At 41.1% G+C, this 18823-nt stretch overlaps 1 protein-coding gene across 1 annotated transcript in view; it reads left to right on the top strand.

Moving 5' to 3' along the window:
- Positions 1–18570, top strand: part of HAS2 (hyaluronan synthase 2) — a 28803-nt gene extending 10233 nt beyond the window's left edge. The window contains exons 2-4 of the mRNA XM_047841673.1: positions 2125–2751; positions 15015–15116; positions 17214–18570. Of these exons, the coding sequence (XP_047697629.1) occupies positions 2125–2751; positions 15015–15116; positions 17214–18143 (1659 nt within the window). The 3' untranslated portion in view covers positions 18144–18570. The remainder of the gene's footprint in view (positions 1–2124; positions 2752–15014; positions 15117–17213) is intronic.
- Positions 18571–18823: the final 253 nt, after the last annotated feature.

Here is an 18823-nt window from a genome sequence, read left to right as displayed (position 1 = left end):
ATCAGCCTCCCAGGTTACATACTGTGATGTCCTGTAGAAGTGCTGGAAGGGGAGCACATCTGTGTTTGGTTGTTTTAGCTTCCTTGTTAGCTGATACTTTGTCTATTTTTTATTTTATTTAAATCCAAGTGAGTTAGCATATAGTGTAATGTCGATACTTTAAACTGGATTGTGTTTTGGCTTTTTTTTTTTTAATTTTTTTTTTCAACGTTTATTTATTTTTGGGACAGAGAGAGACAGAGCATGAACGGGGGAGGGGCAGAGAGAGAGGGAGACACAGAATCGGAAACAGGCTCCAGGTTCTGAGCCATCAGCCCAGAGCCTGACGCGGGGCTCGAACTCACGGACCGCAAGATCGTGACCTGGCTGAAGTCGGACGCTTAACCGACTGCGCCACCCAGGCGCCCCGTGTTTTGGCTTTTTAAACCCCCCTCAGAAACACTTTGATTTGGCTCCTCACCGCAGCTCTGTGAAGGGTCCCTGACAAATATTATTATCTCCATCCAACAAAAGAAAATAACGTCCACAAGCTAGAATCCTGGTCTCCAGGCTGTTCTGCATTACCTCGGGTTGTCTTAGTTAGGGTGAAGTCAACTCCAAATTTTAAAACACACGGAGATTTGGGGAGAGTGGTGCTCTTGGAGAGACATGGAAGTTTGTGCCCTTTCCATACCCCCCTTTCAGCTGGCTGCTTCTGAGTAATGTCCTTTTATAATAAACCAGTAATCGAGCGGGTAAGCAGGTTTCCTGAGTTCTGTGAGCCACTCTAGCAAACTAATCAAACCCAATGTGGGCAGGTCTCGGGAACCTCTGGTTTAGAGCCAGTTGGTTAGAAGTACAGGTAACAACCTGGGCTTGGGACTGGTGTCTGAAGTTGGGGAGATGAGTGACAGTCTTGTGGGACTGAACCCTTAACCTGTGGAGTCTGATGCTATTAGGGATGGTGTCAGAATTGAGTTAAATTGTGGGACACCCACTGTTGTCTGGAGAACTGTTTGTTGGGTGAGGAACCTTTCCCTGACACGCTGGAGTTGGGTCCAGGAAAAGTTGGGCCCAAAAGAAAAACAAACTAACAAAAGTCTACCAGGTACCTCTTCTATGTTCAGCCTTGGAGATACTTCAGGAAATACAAAAAAATATATAGTTCTTCTCTACTCTGGTTGTTCAAAACCTTATTCAGAAGATACACAGACCATAGGGAGGAGTACAAAATTGGCTGTTATTTATTTATTTTATTTTATTTTTTTTAACGTGTATTTATTTTTGAGACAGAGAAAGACAGAGCATGAACGGGGGAGGGTCAGAGAGAGAGGGAGACACAGAATCTGAAACAGGCTCCAGGCTCTGAGCAGTCAGCACAGAGCCCGACGCGGGGCTCGAACTCACATACCGTGAGATCGTGACCTGAGCCGAAGTCGGCCGCCTAACCGACTGAGCCACCCAGGCGCCCCAAAATTGGCTGTTATTAAGAGCTGAAATGTGTTTCAGGTCTAATGTATCACAGCTTTTTGTTTTTCAGCTTAGAAGCATCTTTTTATTTTTTGTTTACTTTCTTCTTTTTAAGTTTTTTTTGTATTACGGCTTTAAAAGGATGGGAAATTTACCTGTTGAAATGAAGCGTGATGCTCTTTCTTCCTTAACTGATTTTATTATTATTTTTTAAAGGTTTATTTTTGAGAGAGTGTGCGTGTGTTTGCCTGAGCAATTTGAGGAGGGGCACAGAGAGGGAGACAGAGGATCCAAAGCAGGCTCTGCACTGACAGCAGAGAGCCAGATGTGGGGCTTGAACTCACGAACCGTGAGATCATGACCTGAGCCGAAATTGGACACTTAACCGACTGAGCCGCCCAGGCTCCCCTAACACATTGTGCTTTTCAGTAGAGCCTTGCCACCGTCATCTCATTTGATCCTTGAAACAGCACTCTGAGGTCCACCAGAAGGACATCCGTATCCCTGTTGTGCAAATGAGCAAATTGAGGTGCAGAAAGTCACTTAGCTAGTTAAGTGAGAAAGTGAGGTTGGAGCTCCTGAGTGCTTCTAGTCCAACACTCCCCGTGAAACCATGTGTATAACAAGTATGGGGCAAGAGTGGTTAACCAAGAGTATCATTTGATTATATTACAGATGCATTGTGAGAGGTTTCTCTGTATCCTGAGAATAATTGGAACCACACTTTTTGGAGTCTCCCTCCTCCTTGGAATCACAGCTGCTTACATTGTTGGCTACCAGTTTATCCAAACAGATAATTACTATTTCTCTTTTGGACTGTATGGTGCCTTTTTAGCATCACACCTCATCATCCAAAGTCTGTTTGCCTTTTTGGAGCACCGAAAAATGAAAAAATCCTTAGAAACGCCCATTAAATTGAACAAAACCGTTGCTCTTTGCATCGCCGCGTATCAAGAAGATCCAGACTACTTACGAAAATGTTTGCAATCTGTGAAAAGGCTAACCTACCCCGGGATTAAAGTTGTCATGGTCATAGATGGGAACTCAGAAGATGACCTTTACATGATGGACATCTTTAGTGAAGTCATGGGCAGGGACAAATCAGCCACTTATATCTGGAAGAACAACTTCCATGAGAAAGGTCCTGGTGAGACGGATGAGTCACATAAGGAAAGCTCACAGCATGTCACCCAGTTGGTCTTGTCCAACAAGAGTATTTGCATCATGCAAAAATGGGGTGGAAAAAGAGAAGTCATGTACACGGCCTTCAGAGCACTGGGACGAAGTGTGGATTATGTACAGGTAGGTTTCCGAATTCCTGCCAGGGCAAACATACATTTAAATAAAGCAGCTTTTGTGTCTCTCCAGGCATATGCTATAGCCCATCCTTGTCCCTCTGAACACAGTACTCCTTTCAGTTCATTTGAAAACCGCGTGACTGTTGAAAGCACATTTTGAAAGCGAGGAAAAAAAAATCTTGTGAAACTGTTAAAGACTATCTACGAAAATGCTGAACTTACGCGGTGTTATTGGTTGGAAATTGAGATTATTTTGAACAGGAGACCCTTCCTTCCTTCTCTCCCCCTCCCTTACCTTCTCTGCCCCCTTGGTTCTGCCAAGTCAAATCCAACGTCATTTTCCACAGTCTTAAAATCTCCAGACCTTGTACGAAAATAGTGTCTGCCGAGCAGAAGGGTCTTGAGAAAATCTGCAGGCTCAAGGGACGGCTATAAAACGTTTTTCACGGAGACTGGGCAAAATGGGGGTGGTGAGAACAATTTTGATTTAAAAGGGTAAGGCATTCAAAGCTGGGAGACAGAAGGAGAAGGAAAATGAAAAAGGGAGAAAAACAAACACATACAAAAACCCTTCCCAGAGCAAAACCGAAGTAATGTTTATTTCACTCCCCAAACAGCATTACCTCACTCACTGCACTTGACCTTTGAAAGCATTTGTGATGGTGTTTGCTTGCATGAAAATGAGACAGGCTGTGTCTGTCATTAATTCCCTGACTGCTCTGCTTGCTCCAGCATTTCTCCCCTCCTCGTTCTCACTGAAGCTTTCTTTAGAATGTTAGTAGGGTCCCTGTGAGCTTTCTAACTGCAATTTTCTTGCAGATACTTCAGTTAAATTTTGGCCATGATGATACGGAGAAGGGAGAAATGTCTGCAGTTTAAGAGAATCCACTGGGACACTCTCCCAATCTCCAATCAGTGAAATCCGACTTTTCAGAAGACCCGTCATATACTTTAGGGTCCCTGATTGTCACAAGGTCACGCCCAGTGGGATGGCATGCTCTGTGTGATTGGGGGAGAATGGGCACCGGCTTCAGAGTCAGCTGGATGACCCGCCTGGAGCAGGACCACCTTTCCAAGCCTCAGTTTCATGGAGAGAATAAGCCAGTCTCACAAAGGGTTTGAGATTACCACGGGGTTAATTCTGGTTACTATCTGAGGAGTTTTGAGGCATTTTTTCCCCCTCAGTTGGTACCAATCTGCATATTAATCTCTTCTAGGGAGTTGATAGAGTTTCGCTCCCAAGTGTCTCCTAATTTCTAGAATGTTCACAATCGAGGTACTTTTAGTTAACTCAGGACATTTTTATGTATTTTCATAGTGTAACTTCAGGCCCAGATAGAGGATGAAATGATCCTTTTAAAGGAAGTGATGGGGTGGCTGGGGAATTTACAGAGGGTTTGAAGACTGAAGCCTAAGATGAAGAAACATGTTTTGATATTTTGCCTTTAATTCTAGTTAAAACAATTGCTACATTTGTCATTTCTAATCAAGATGTCATTGTGTGGGTTTTCTTTTTTCTTCTCTCTTTTTTTTTAAGCCTGTTCCTCCCAAAGCCGCTTCTTCCATCATTCCTCTGTTGAACTTTGTTTGTATCCTTGACAACTTGACATTGTGCCTGACCAGGACAAAATAATACAAGCTATGTAACGTTAACCTGGGCTCCTTGCTAGAACCCTAATCAGGCTTGAGAACTTTCCTTCCATCAGGCTGAGGCCTCCAAGTAGACTAACCTGAGCACCAGCTGTTAACTGGGTCCTAAATCCTGCTAGAATTCTCCATCCATTCCAAATGTTCAAGGGGACTGACACAAGAGTAGAAAACCATTTGGCATTCTGAAATCAGGTGACTCCATCCTGCCATTCCTCATCAAAATCCCCAATTTTTAACCATGTGTGTTCTGTAAAAGTGGAAACATTATAACAGTCAAACCAGTACGTTCTCACCATCCATTCTGACTGACCCAGGGTCTGAGAGTTGCAAAGCAGAAGCTACAGAAAGACCAAGGAGAGAGGTTCAAGGATGTTGGCTACTAAGCATTACAAGTGACTGAATGTGGAGAGCAGATTGGCTACCGAAGGAAGGAAGTAAAGTTTAGGTGCTCATACACAAGAGAGAATGGGGGCTGGGGCAGAAATAGGACCATCTGCTCACATCCTTGCTACCCTGACTGAAGACACTGCTTAGCTGGGCAGAGATGGCGCTGATGATTGTTTTTCTCAGATGCGGCTGAATCTTTGCACTGGCTAGTTCTCTTCACTTCATCTTTTTTTTTTTTTTTTTTTAAATTTTTTTTTCAACGTTTATTTTTTTGGGACAGAGAGAGACAGAGCATGAACGGGGGAGGGGCAGAGAGAGAGGGAGACACAGAATCCGAAACAGGCTCCAGGCTCTGAGCCATCAGCCCAGGGCCCGACGCGGGGCTCGAACTCACGGACCGCGAGATCGTGACCTGGCTGAAGTCGGACGCTTAACCGACTGCGCCACCCAGGCGCCCCTCATCTTTTTTTTTAAGTTTATTTATTTATTTGAGAGAGGGAGAGAGACAGAGAGAGAGAGAGAGAGAGAGAGAGAGAGAGAGCGCGCGAGAGCGCATGCATGCGGGGGAGGGGGAAACCCAAGCAGGCTTCGCGCTGTCCGTACAGAGCCCAATGCGGGGCACTATCTCAGAATCATGAGTCGAAATCAGGAGTCCAACGCTTAATGGACTGAGCCACCCAGGCGCCCCTCCATAACCCTTTTAGCAGGAGAAAAGGAAGACTAAATTATTCAAAATAGTAGAGTTGACCCTTGTTATTCATGGAGTCTGTATTTGTAAATTACCCTCCTCATTAAAATGTAGTCGTAACCCCCAAATCACTACTTGGCTGCGCTTTTGTGATCATTTTGAGACGTGCAGAACAGCAAGAAATTTGATTCACCTGATGTTCATGTTCCCAACTGAGGTCAAAGAAGACTGTGCTCTGCCTTTTTCAGCTTTTATACTGTAAACAAGTAACTTCTTCATAATGTATTTAGTATCATGTTTTTCACATTGTTGTGCTTTTTGTTGGTGATGTAGCTGTTTAAAATGCCCCCCCCCCGCCCCCCGCCAAGTGTAGTGCTGAAGTGCTTGCTGTCTAGTGTTCCTGAGCACAAAGCTATGATTGCCTTATGGAGAAAATGTATTTCTTAGGTGGGCTTTGTTCAGGCATCAGGTACAGTACCTTTGGCCCTAAATTCACTGTTAATGATTCAAATACATATAGTAAGATGTATTTAAATGGGAACACAAATAACACAGTTATTTATTAGGTATTGATTTATTAGGTATTTATTAGGTATTGATCAGTAGACAAAGATGTGACCAGAGCCTCAGAGGAACCTAACCTTATATTTCTGCTAGAAGCCATTTTTTTTTTTTTTTTGGTGTTCTCTACATCAGTGTTCATGGAAACTTCGTGGAACATAACTACCCTGAATCATGAGAATTGACAAGTATGTATGTAGTATTTGCTTGGTTCCCGTATTGTATGGGAAGCCTGAACTATTCTGAGGGCCAATGTTGAGAATGTTCTATGTCTTTTTATATCATTCATTTTAGAGGATAAGATTGGAGCACAGTGAAATAGGAATGGGACATCTGAATTCCAGACTTGAATCTGTTGTTTCCTTGCTATGGGCCTCAGCTGGTAGAACAGATGATCTCTGAGATCATTCCCAGCTCAGAACTCTAACTCAGTACAGTTTTTTTTTGTTTTTGTTTTTTTGTTTTTTTGTTTGTTTTTCAGTACAGTTTTAATTTCTCTGACATTTTTAACAGTTACTATCATATTTTTCACTTTCATTTGGTTTACTTTTTTAAGATTTTATTTTCAAGTAATCTCTACAGGCAACATGGGGCTCGAACTCACAACCCTGAGATCAAGAGTCACACACTCCACGGACTGAACCAGCCAAATGTCCCTCACTTTGATTTTTAGTATGCCCTTTTCCCCCAATTTGGGCTCTTGAATGTAAGCCCTGAGTTAAATGCTACCATTATGGGACTTCCTGATTCCCTTCTTTAGAATGAGAATTCCAGCCATTTGGAATAAGGGTGTTTCTTGGCTTCAGCCTTAGAGGTGACAACATTTGGTTTCCCACGTTCCCAGCTGTCTTGTCACCTTTGTTTTACACCTTCTATGACTTTCACTCATGTTTAAGCCTTCCTAAAAAGAAAAGAGAATGACCAAATGACTCCTTTTTTAACCTTAATGTTTTGAATAGATTCTAGGTTGACCAAAGTCAGTAAGTATTTTACAACAACTTGGGTAATTCATTCTCCCAAGGAAGGTATATATCTTCCTAATTCTTTTAAAAAAACAGCAACAGAGAAGGGCCAAATTGCTTAGATGTCTATGATACAGAGGCTTTCCACTGGATGGATTTGAGATCCTTTGTCATAAACTCAATTGGTGTAGAAGAGGGTAATCTTCCTTATCCTGCCTCCTTCTCACAAAAAGAATGATTATGTTTTCATTGAGGGTATTTTTTTTTCTGGAATGGTTTTACTGCTAAATTTCAAAGTGTGTTTTTAACTCTAAAATTCTTAAATTTTATGATTTTGTATTTGCCACTGAATCTGAGGCTGGTAAATTTAGCTATAGACTTACTTGTAAATTCCATTTACCCAAAATCCAAGTAAATAGAAAATCAAGATTTTTAAAAATTGAAAGTATCATGCAATATTGATAAAGTCCTAGAAGTTGGTTATGATAAAATTAATTGCCATCCATCTTAAGCTTTTGAGTGACCTTGTTGGTTATATGAGAAATTTTAAATTGTGTGCAATATCCTATTTTTGTGAAGGTTATTTTCCATCCTAATTTTTTTGGTCTCCCCTATCTCCTGCATGTATGTGGTTTCACCCAAATTATGTACTCCTTTTCAGCAGATAATTCAGTTTTCAAGTTGAGATTTGAAAAATAAAATTCTGTCTTCTACATTTATGTACTTCCGAAACCAAAGAATATGTTCCCATTTTAAATAGTATCACATGCATTAGGTTCAGTGTCAATGAGATATGAAGTCAAGATGCAACAAACATTTTTTTTAAGTTTTAATGGGTCCAGGGTCTACTCTTTGCTATAGGATGAATTTTCCCACAATAGAATGTACTTTACCCAAAGGTACATTCAAGGCTATAAAGGAATCATAATCGGCTGCAAACTGCTCTCTAATTTTTTAATTTTCTCTAGTAAACAACCCAGTGTAAGGACTTTTACATTGCCTGCTCAGAATTGAGTTTGCTGAACTTAAGTTTATTGGGTATTGGACTAGGTAGGGATTGGTTCCCTGCTCTCCCGGTGAGTCATCACTTATTTACAGTGATTGTACGAAGGACCCCTTCTCTCATTGGATTAGTGTCCTTAGTGGGTGTCTCTGTGTTTGGTTTGTCACTTCTGGTTTTGGTTCGTCACTTTATGTCTTCCTTTTATTGAGCATTTACTATGAGTTAGCCAATATTAAGTGCTTTACATACGTGATCGAACTAAATTACCAATATAACAAACTTTAGGTGGATGTGATTATCCATATTTTTCACCTGAGAGGTGGAGGCTTAGGAAAGTGAGGTAAGGACACTACAGTCAACAAGCTAGTCCAAGTTTATATAAACTTGGTGAATGGTGGATTGAGATCTGTTTAGTTCCAATATTTGCATGGTGCTTTCTCTTTTTTCAATAGTGTGTTTACTCTGGTATTATACTGTTAAGAGTTCAAGGAAACTGGCATCATCTTGTGTTTGGTAGTAAATAACTATTTGTAAATTTTGTTGTTGTTGTTCTGGCCTACCCCTTTTCACTAGATAAATGTCCCCAGGGAAAGGAGAGTGAGGGAGGCTTTCCATTTACTTTGTGGTAAAGCTGTGTCAGGAAAGCTGGTAGCAGGGTCATGACCAAGAGTAAATTCCACACACTATAGAAAAAAATAGTCTCACTGGGTCAAGGTTAAGATGAAGGGTCAAGCCTTGCAAGCAGGCAAAGGATAAAAGCAGTAGCAACAGAAGGGGTCCTGATTTATTTTCAACCTGTTTCCTCATTGAAGGCAGCCAGAGTAATTAAGATTTCCTCTTAATCTGTGTAGCTCTCAGTGCCCTTTGAAGTGGCATGGGGCTCGAGTTGGGGGTGGGGAGATCCACCAGGCAGTCTGAAAGGAAACACGTTCAAAAAAGTGAAACATGGAGACTTGACATTTTAGACTTGGGTCTTAGAATTTGAACAGCATTTGGTAGAATAGGTAACAGTCTTTCTTTCTTTCTTTCTTTCTTTCTTTCTTTCTTTCTTTCTTTCTTAATTTCTTTCTTTCAGTTCTATTTATTTTTTTTAAGTTCTATCTATTATTTTTGAGAGAGAGCATGAGCAAGGGAGGGGCAGAGAGAAAAAAGAGAATCCCAAGCAGGCTCCGTACTGTCAACATGGAGCCCGATGTAGGGCTCAGACCTACCAAAAGTGAGATCATGACTTGAGCCAAAATCAGGAGTCAGATGCTGAACCGACTGAGCCACCCAGGTGCCCGGTAACACTATTTCTAAGGGAGATTTTTGTTTAAATTATAGTGAGGTAGATTAAGATCAGTGAGATAAATTGGAATGAATTTATAGTCTAATAACTTACGTAATAAACTATACACTAATCGTTTGTAACTGGATTATAGATAGTTGCAGACACATTTGAATTTGTTCATTGGGATAAGACATCCTTGATATGTAATCAGTTCCCATGGTCATTTTAGAGATTCTTTACTGAGCCATCTCTTTGTGTTAAGGATTGTCATAATCCCTGAGGTTATGGGTTTACTTACTTAGGGAGTATAAAAGTGTAAAGCTTATTACCTTAAACTAATAATACACTTCTCTACAGTCCTTTGTAAATTTACAAGGTACTTTGATATGCAGTGTCTCACTCCAGTACCATGATGATGGTAAGCGGCTTGTTAAAGGTCACAGAAGTAGTGAGAAACAGGACCCAAGACTTAATTGACGCTTCTTGATTCTGAGGGCATTTATCCTTATAATAGGCACAACTTGACAAAAGGAAAAAAAAAAAACTACTTTATTAATGTTTCACACTTTTTATGCAGTTACTGTTCTTTATAACACATGACGATGGAGGCATTGGGGATTTTTTTTTAAATTTTTTAAAATATTTGTTTATTTTTGAGACAGAGAGAGACAGAGCATGTAGAGGGGAGGGGCAGAGAGAGAGGGAGACACAGAATCTGAAACGGGCTTCAGGCTCTGAGCTGTCAGCACAGAGCCCGACGCGGGGCTCGAACTCACGAGCCGTGAGATCATGACCTGAGCTGAAGTCGGACACTTAACCGACTGAGCCATCCAGGCGCCCCAGGATTTTTTTTTTAATCCACTAGAATTAAAATTGGGCTTAGAACGTATTTAATCTCTACTTAAAAAAAATTTATGAAAGAGAACCCTCCCCCTGCAACCAATTATTTTCGTCCCACGGTTGGCAAACTCTGCTTGTAAAAGGTCTGATAGTAAATATTAGGTTTTGCAGGCCATATGGTCTCTATTACAACTATTCAACTTTGCTGTTTTAGTGTGAAAACAGCCATAGATGACATGAAAATGAATATGCTTGAGTTCCAATACAACTTTATTTATGGACACTGGGATTTGAATTTCATATAACTTCCATGTGCCACAAAATATTATTATTTTTTAATTTTTTCAATTATTTTAAAAGGCAAAAGCCATTTTTAGCCCACAGGCCCTAACAAAACAGGTGGCAGGCTAGACTTGGCTTGAAGACCTAAGATTGTCAACCCCTGGCTTATTTATTTTTTTAATTTTTAAAAATGTTTTATTTATTTTTGAGAGAGAGAGAGACACACAGAGAGAGCAGAGGAAGGGCAGAAAGAGAGGGAGACACAGAATCTGAAACGGGCTCCAGGCTCCCAGCTGTCAGCACCAAGCCTGACACAGGGCTCGGACTCACAAGTCAGTCGTGAGATTGTGACCTGAGTGCAAGTAGGAAGTAGGATTCTTAACCAACTGAGCCACCGAGGCATCCCATCAACCCTGGTTTAGATAGGAAGGAAAGGGGAGGGCGTTCCCTCTTGACTGCATTGGGGAAGGATGAAGACGGAGGGACGATGATCTTATGCACTTGAGTTGGATTCTGTGGTTAAGACTGAGGTGGCTGGTTCCTCCCAAATGTGTCTTTTTGCCTTGACACTTTCCCACTCATTTTAGTGAAAACTTTGCTTCATTTCCATAACTCCTAGTGAGAAATCCTATGACTAGTGATGACGTGGTTTAAACAAATTACAGTTGAGACATTCAGTGTGGACAGTGAGATGTTTTGATTTGTTCTCTAATTGTTTCCTGTGTGCAAATCATGGCCTGTAGTTTGTCCCCAGGTGAGGTCAAGCTCTGCGTCAACTGGTGTTTGTCCCCCACCGTTTCTAGCCTAGAGCTAAATAGCCAACATTTATGAAATCACATACTTATTATTAATTGGTGGGGAGACAACTAGAAAGCCTGTTCCCACTCTACGGATTTTCAGAGGGACTAAAGTTACACTCTTGATATACTAATAAATACAAACTGTTAGGTCGATGAACATATATGCTGACTGTCATAAGTGATGGCTTTCTAGCTGGCATTCTGTCACCAAATAGCATCCAGAAGTTGGACCTCTTTTTTTCCTTTCTCCTCTTTTTAATACAGAATGCTTCACCTTGCATGTCCTCCTTGCTCCGGGCCATGCTCGGCTCCTCTGTAGTGTTCCACGTTTCATTTATGTGCTGCTGAAGCACCTAACAGAAATCGAACTTCTTTAAAGCTCTTTGATCCTGCCACTGCAAACCCCTTCCCAGGAGATTTCTGGGAGCTTTCCCTTCCGACACAGTTAAACCCACCAGAACAGTCTCTCTCTCTCCGGAGAACTGCTGGCTGTTTGCAGTTGGAAAGTGGGAGGGGCAGGACCAATTTAAACATTCAGAGCCTCAGAAGTGTGGTTCAAGGTCATTTCAAAGGGGCGGTTCCCTTGGCTCGCCCCTGCTCACAAGCAGGCGGAGTGACTTGCGCATTAATTCTAGATTGCCCCTTCGTGTTGTTTTTAGTCTTATTTTAGCCTTCTGGTTTTACCTTTCCCAGCCTGAGTCAATAGAGGTGGGTGTGGCCATAAGCTCAGGATGCTGCAGCTAAAGGTGGGTCGAACTCTTGCCCCCGCCCTTCTACCCGTATTCCAGGCGGGACAGGCTTGCAGCCATCCATGTACAAGCCAGTGGTAGACCAGGCACTCAGAGAGGCAAAAACGTCACTTTGGGTGAAATTTGTTTAGGCTGCTTCTGAGGCTTCGTCCAAACCCAAGTATTAGTAAAATCCTACTTTCTACACTGAAAAACTAATGCCCAGCTCTTGCCTAGATAAAGTGAGATCATGCTGGACCAAAAGAGAATACTCAAAACAAAACAAAACAGAACAAAACAAAACAAAACAAAATAAAACAAAATAAATGGTTTTATTGAGAAAATGAATGGTCCTAAATAAGTAGAGTAAAATAAGAAATTCAGATGTTAACCCTAAAATTACTATGATTAACTAAATACAGAGAGATTATAACTGAATACCCTATATACTTCTTAATTTATACGATTTTTTTAATGTTTATTTTTTGAGAGAGAGAGAGAGAGAGAGAGAGAGCGCGTGCATGCATGCACGTGTTCTCGAGGTGGGGAGGGGCAGAGAGAGAGGGAGAGACAGAATCAGAAGCAGGCTCCAGGCTCTGAGCTGTCAGCACAGAGCCCAACATGGGGCTCCAACTCACACACTGTGAGATCATGACCTGAACCAAAGTCTGATGCTTAAGCGACTGAGCCTCCCAGGCACCCCATATAAGTTTCAATCATGCATTTAAATCGCTATTTTACCAACGTTATTCATTAATATATAATATATATTTTTTTGAAAAAAATTAATTTATACTTTTTTCAGAAAAAAATAGCTGTCAGTAAAACTGAGACACACATTTTTTAAAATGTTGAAATTCCTTAATTAGTTAAGTCAGGGACTCATGAGAGAGAGAGAGGGAGAGAGAGGGAGAGAGAGAGAATCCCCTTTAACTCAAGACTTTATGCTTCTACAAATTATTTTCTAAATTTTTTTTTCCATTCCAAACTGGTATATGAAATCCCTACTATTTTAATAAAGTAGTATGGAGAACTGTAAAGATAATTACTTTTGGTGTAAATAAATAGGCTAAATATTGATTAAATCCATTTTGGTGAGTCAGACTTGATGGAAAAATAATGGAATTGCTGATTAACACTCCAGTCTCTACTAATTATTTATTGTTTGGATGGGGTTGTGAAACTGGTTCATTACATGTCAACCTGATCCATTTTTATCTACTAGGCTTTGCTGTAGTCCCCAGAAAGGAATACCATGTCTTATTGGTATTAATCAGGGATGGGGAGGTGGGGGCACTTCTCTTATTTCTGGTTTTCTTTGATCATGTGGAAGAAGCTCTATCCACAGGTATAGCCTACCTGCGGGAAAGGTGGTAGCATTTCTCAGCTGTGTCACTCCTCCCTCCCTAAGAGAAGTGATTTAATCTGATTGGTGAGTCCAGGAGAAGGGGAGCTGGCTCCTTCTTACCCATTCCGTCTGGGAGTGGGTGGCCACCAAGGAGCTGGCATCGGCCAGACCTTTAGAAGGGCATGCACTTTATCTGTAAGAGGAGGCTGCCCGCACTTAGGTGCTATTTGGACTTGATAAGTCTGTCTAATACTGGAAAATGTAATTAGGAAGGCTGCTATTCCACAGGGTATAAGCCCTGTGCTCTGTATCAGCTTTACGATGATACCAGGGATATTTTGGTTTCTCATCTCCCTTATTCTTCTGTTTCATTTTCCAGTTGGCTCAGAAATCAGGCTGGAAAGAAAAGTATTTGTAACCCGGCCCCCTTGGGCCTCCAACAGGAATGTTCGTCAGAGGTTCACTAATATAGACTAATCCCAATAACTTTCTTGAAGTCATAATTTGGTTTGGTTTCAGAATTGCTTTTTTGGACCCGTCTAAAGATTTAAAAAAAATTTTTTTTGATCTTTATTTATTTTTGAGAGAGAGAGAGAGAGACAGAGTACGAACAGGGGAGGAACAGAGAGAGAGGGAGACACAGAATCTGAAGCAGGCTCCAGGCTTGGAGCTCCGAGCTGTCAGCACAGAGCCCGATGCGGGGCTCAAACTCAGGAACCACGAGATCATGACCTGAACCAAAGACGGACGCTTAACCAACTGAACCACCCAGGTGCCCCTGAAGATTGTTTGTTTGTTTTAATTTTTTTTTTAACATTTATTTATTATTGAGAGACAGAGAGACACAGAGCATGAGCAGGGGAGGGGCAGAGAGAGAGGGAGACACAGAATCCAAAGCAGGCTCCAGGCTCTGAGCTGCCAGCACAGAGCCCAACATGGGACTTGAACCCACAAACTGCGAGATCATGACCCGAGCTGAAGTCTGTCGCTTAACCAACTGAGCCACCCAGGCAACCCCCCTGAAGATTGTTTTTAAGAACAACTATTAGCATGTCTAGAATGACTTCAGATAATTTACATTTGCTTTTAGGTACAAAGGGCTGGATGAATACTTGATGCTTTAGGATAAAAAGGTGGTCTGCAGATATGCTACCTCCCTTTCTGATGTTGTGTCAGTTGCTAAGTTCTGCTCTTATGGGCAACTTGCTTCAGAACTATACGACCGAATGGAGGAGAATGGCTTTCCTGTCTTCTAGTTACCATATGAAGATAGGGAGGAAAGTCGCTGTTAAACATGCCTCCCTTTCAATACACTCTTAGGATTTTATGACCATCATTCAGACCTGAGGGATAAGTTGCCTAAAGGAAAAAAAAAAAAAAAAACCATCTATGGTGACCAACCCAGATGTCTACTAAATCCTGGAAAACTGGGATGTCACCTGGGAGACAAGACTTTCACTGCCATGATGAGGAACATCCATGGTAAACCAAGACGAGCTGGTTAGCCTACAAGACCTACCTAGCACGTCACTTCAGCTGTTCTGTCCAGCAATGCCATTTACTTCAATACTGAGCTCGCTCTTTGTATCGATTGTGACATAACAAACGGTCATCCCTTGCAATAAATACTTGCTTATTGAGGCCCCGTGACAATAAGGCTGAAGACATAATATATATGCCCAATTTTGACTGTATTGACTACACTCCTACTTCTTCCTTTAACTCATTTTGTACTTTTTGCTTCACAGGTTTGTGATTCAGACACCATGCTTGACCCTGCGTCATCTGTGGAAATGGTAAAAGTTTTAGAAGAAGACCCTATGGTCGGAGGTGTCGGGGGAGATGTCCAGGTGTGTAAGCCTTCACTTTCGGCATGAGTCGCTTTTACTTATACTCTTACTCATTGATTCATTGAACACGTATTTATTACACACCAAACTCTCTGCCAGATGTGGCTTTTGGTGCCAGAGACACATTAGTATGTGCCTTGACCCACTTTATTGCCTCTTTCCTTCCCTAAATTGAAAAAAAGAATTAGGATTTCTTGTTTAACCCTGGAATGTAACCCTTGTTTGCTGTGGCTGATAAGTGATATATATTTAATTTAAATGTGTAATGATTTCTATCGTATCTTCTTGAACCATAACTTAGTGTTCTGGTAAAATCTGATGTTAGAGTTCATTTAGCTGTGAAGGTAAAAAAAAAAAAAAAAAAAAAAAGGAAGAAGGGCAGATGATGGATTCTATATTTTATACCTATGTATTTAAAAGCTGGTCAATATATGCTTGATTAAAAATCCAAATTGGAATACAAAGAAAGAAAAGAGAAGAAGCAAGTCAAATTTATACTGGTAAGAAAGGCAAAGGAATAATTAATTAATAAGTGGATTTTCTGATTATGATTTATTTCCCACTTTTTTTTTTTTTTTGAGAGGGAGGAGGGACAGAGGGAGAGAAAAACAGAGAGGGAGAATCTTTTTTTTTTTTTTATAAATTTTTTTTTTAACGTTTATTTATTTTTGAGACAGAGAGAGACAGAGCATGAACGGGGGAGGGGCAGAGAGAGAGGGAGACACAGAATCTGAAACAGGCTCCAGGCTCTGAGCTGTCAGCACAGAGCCCGACGCGGGGCTCGAACTCACGGACCCCGAGATCATGACCTGAGCCGAAGTCAGCCGCCTAACCGACTGAGCCACCCAGGCGCCCCAGAGAGGGAGAATCTTAAGTAGACTCCAAGCATGAGCCGGAATCAAGAGTCGGCTGCTTAATCAACTGAGCCACCCAGGTGTCCCTCTGCTAATTCTCTTTATTTCCCAGTATTTGCTATAAGTGGAGGAACAAGTAAACAAATATTAATGAAGGCTACTTGGAATATGTGGGATTGGAAATGAATATATATGTGAATATGTGAAAATATGTGAAGATTAAAATGAGTGCTTTGTAGGGGCTCCTAGGTGGCTCAGCCGGTTAAGCGTCCAGTTCTTGGTTTCGGCTCAGGTAATGATCTCACAGTCTCATGAGTACAAGCCCCACTTCGGACTCTGTGCTGATAGCGGGGAGCCTGCTTAGGATTCTCTCTTTCCCTCTCTCTCTGCCCCTCCCCCACTTGCACTGTCTCTGTCTCAAAATAAATAAATAAACTTAAAAAAATGAGTGCTTTGCAAACACGTGATCAGATTTTGGCAAAAGGTGAGAAGCACGTGGAAACTTGACTTTACAATTTGGGTTCTGCGTTGCTGTGTAACCCATTTTACACATGCATGGTGACACTGAAGGCAAAGACAATGCCTGGAGCAGACAAAGAAACAGCCTGGTGATAAAAGAGGAAGCATGCAAAATCTAGATGAGAACTGAACAAAACTGAGATGAAAGAAAGAATTTAGAAATATTGCCAAGAAAAAGCTGCTAATTTTCAGTAGCTTTTGCATAGAGCATTATTTCAGGATTTAAGTTTTGGGGAAAGGCCAGAACAAGCAATTTATCACTGGCATTGTGTAAAAGAGAGAAAGAAGGAGAAGGAAAATTAATAGAATTGAATGAGTTGGAAATTAACCAGAACAGGAGAGAAGAGGACTTAAAAACCTTCAAATCTTAGATGGTAGGAAAGAGTGGGAAACTTTAGGATCTGAGTCCTAAAGCCTAAAAATATTATAGCGTAACAACAAGAAGGACAAAAAGCAGCAAAAAGAGGACAGAGTCATGAAGTAGAAAAACTATTGCTCATCAAGGAGTCCCAATGCATGGACACAATTGATCAGATTAATCTAGTAACATAGGATCAGAGAAAATAAAAGATAACTGTGTCAAAATGAAGAAGGATGCTTCATAGGAGGATCAAATAACACACTTCGCTCTAGGCAGTAACCTCACAACAGCACAGATTTTGTTGGTATTTTAGCTAAGGCTTACCTTTATTTATTCTTTTTTTTTTTTTTTTCCTTCTTGCAGATTTTAAACAAGTATGATTCCTGGATCTCCTTCCTCAGCAGTGTGAGATACTGGATGGCTTTTAACATAGAAAGGGCCTGCCAGTCTTATTTTGGGTGTGTCCAGTGCATCAGTGGGCCTCTGGGAATGTACAGAAACTCCTTGCTGCATGAATTTGTGGAAGACTGGTACAATCAGGAATTTATGGGCAGCCAATGTAGTTTTGGTGACGATCGGCATCTAACGAACCGAGTGCTGAGTCTGGGCTATGCAACAAAATACACAGCTCGATCCAAGTGCCTTACGGAGACACCTATAGAATATCTGAGATGGTTAAACCAGCAGACCCGTTGGAGTAAGTCCTACTTCCGAGAGTGGCTGTACAATGCGATGTGGTTTCATAAACATCACTTGTGGATGACCTATGAGGCAGTTATCACTGGATTCTTCCCTTTCTTCCTCATTGCCACAGTAATCCAGCTCTTCTACAGGGGAAAAATTTGGAACATCCTCCTCTTCTTGTTAACTGTCCAGTTAGTAGGTCTCATAAAGTCATCCTTTGCCAGCTGCCTTAGAGGAAATATTGTCATGGTCTTCATGTCCCTCTACTCAGTGTTATACATGTCAAGTTTACTTCCCGCCAAGATGTTTGCAATTGCCACGATAAACAAAGCTGGGTGGGGCACATCTGGAAGGAAAACCATTGTTGTTAATTTCATAGGACTCATTCCAGTATCAGTTTGGTTTACAATCCTCCTGGGCGGTGTGATTTTCACCATTTATAAGGAATCCAAGAAGCCATTCTCAGAATCCAAACAGACCGTTCTAATTGTTGGAACGTTGCTCTATGCATGCTATTGGGTCATGCTTTTGACGCTGTATGTGGTTCTCATCAATAAATGTGGCAGGAGGAAGAAGGGACAACAGTATGACATGGTGCTCGATGTATGATCTCACGTTGTTTGACGTTTGCAGTCACACACGCAGACACACACAAAACCTTAGTTCCTCTTGTGGCATCAGATAGTGCCACCAAAGGAGACATATCACTGCTGCTGGGACTTGAACAAAGACATTTCTATGGGTTTATTTTGATTCTGCCAAAGTAAAACAAGACATCAATGAGAAGAAACTCAGAGTTTAACCTGTTATTTCTATGAAAATGGGAAACATTCTTTGTTTATGCACTTTTTCCTTACTGTACATCTGCCTAACAGTGTTTGTCCTATATACCTCACTAGCCATGCTTTATGTGGGTTATCACGGAAGAAAAGGATTTTGGAAACTCAAGGAAAAGTTCTTTCAACGTATACAACCTAACTTATGGACTGTGTTGATAGCTAATTTTTTTTTTTTTTAGAAAGGATTTTCTGTTTAACTCTACCAAATGAAATGCCAAAGGAAATTTTAAAGGCCGTTGGCTGTGCTGTATTTTTATATAACTGTACTGTGTTTTAAAATTTTGTATGCCAATTTTTAAAGCAAATTTTGCATATTCTATATTTTACTTCTCTGCCAAAATACACCTGTTCTTTTTTTATTATTATTAAAATAGGTTCTGAAAAAATTCATACTTAAAAAAAAAAAATCTACCCAAAATGTGAAGCTTGGTTGACTGATGTTGTTCATGA

Source organism: Prionailurus viverrinus, chromosome F2 (genome assembly GCF_022837055.1).
Source record: "Prionailurus viverrinus isolate Anna chromosome F2, UM_Priviv_1.0, whole genome shotgun sequence".
Classification (NCBI taxonomy): Eukaryota; Metazoa; Chordata; class Mammalia; order Carnivora; family Felidae; genus Prionailurus; species Prionailurus viverrinus.
The sequence above is the reverse complement of the archived record's forward strand: the minus strand, read 5'-3'. Positions and strand labels throughout refer to the sequence as shown.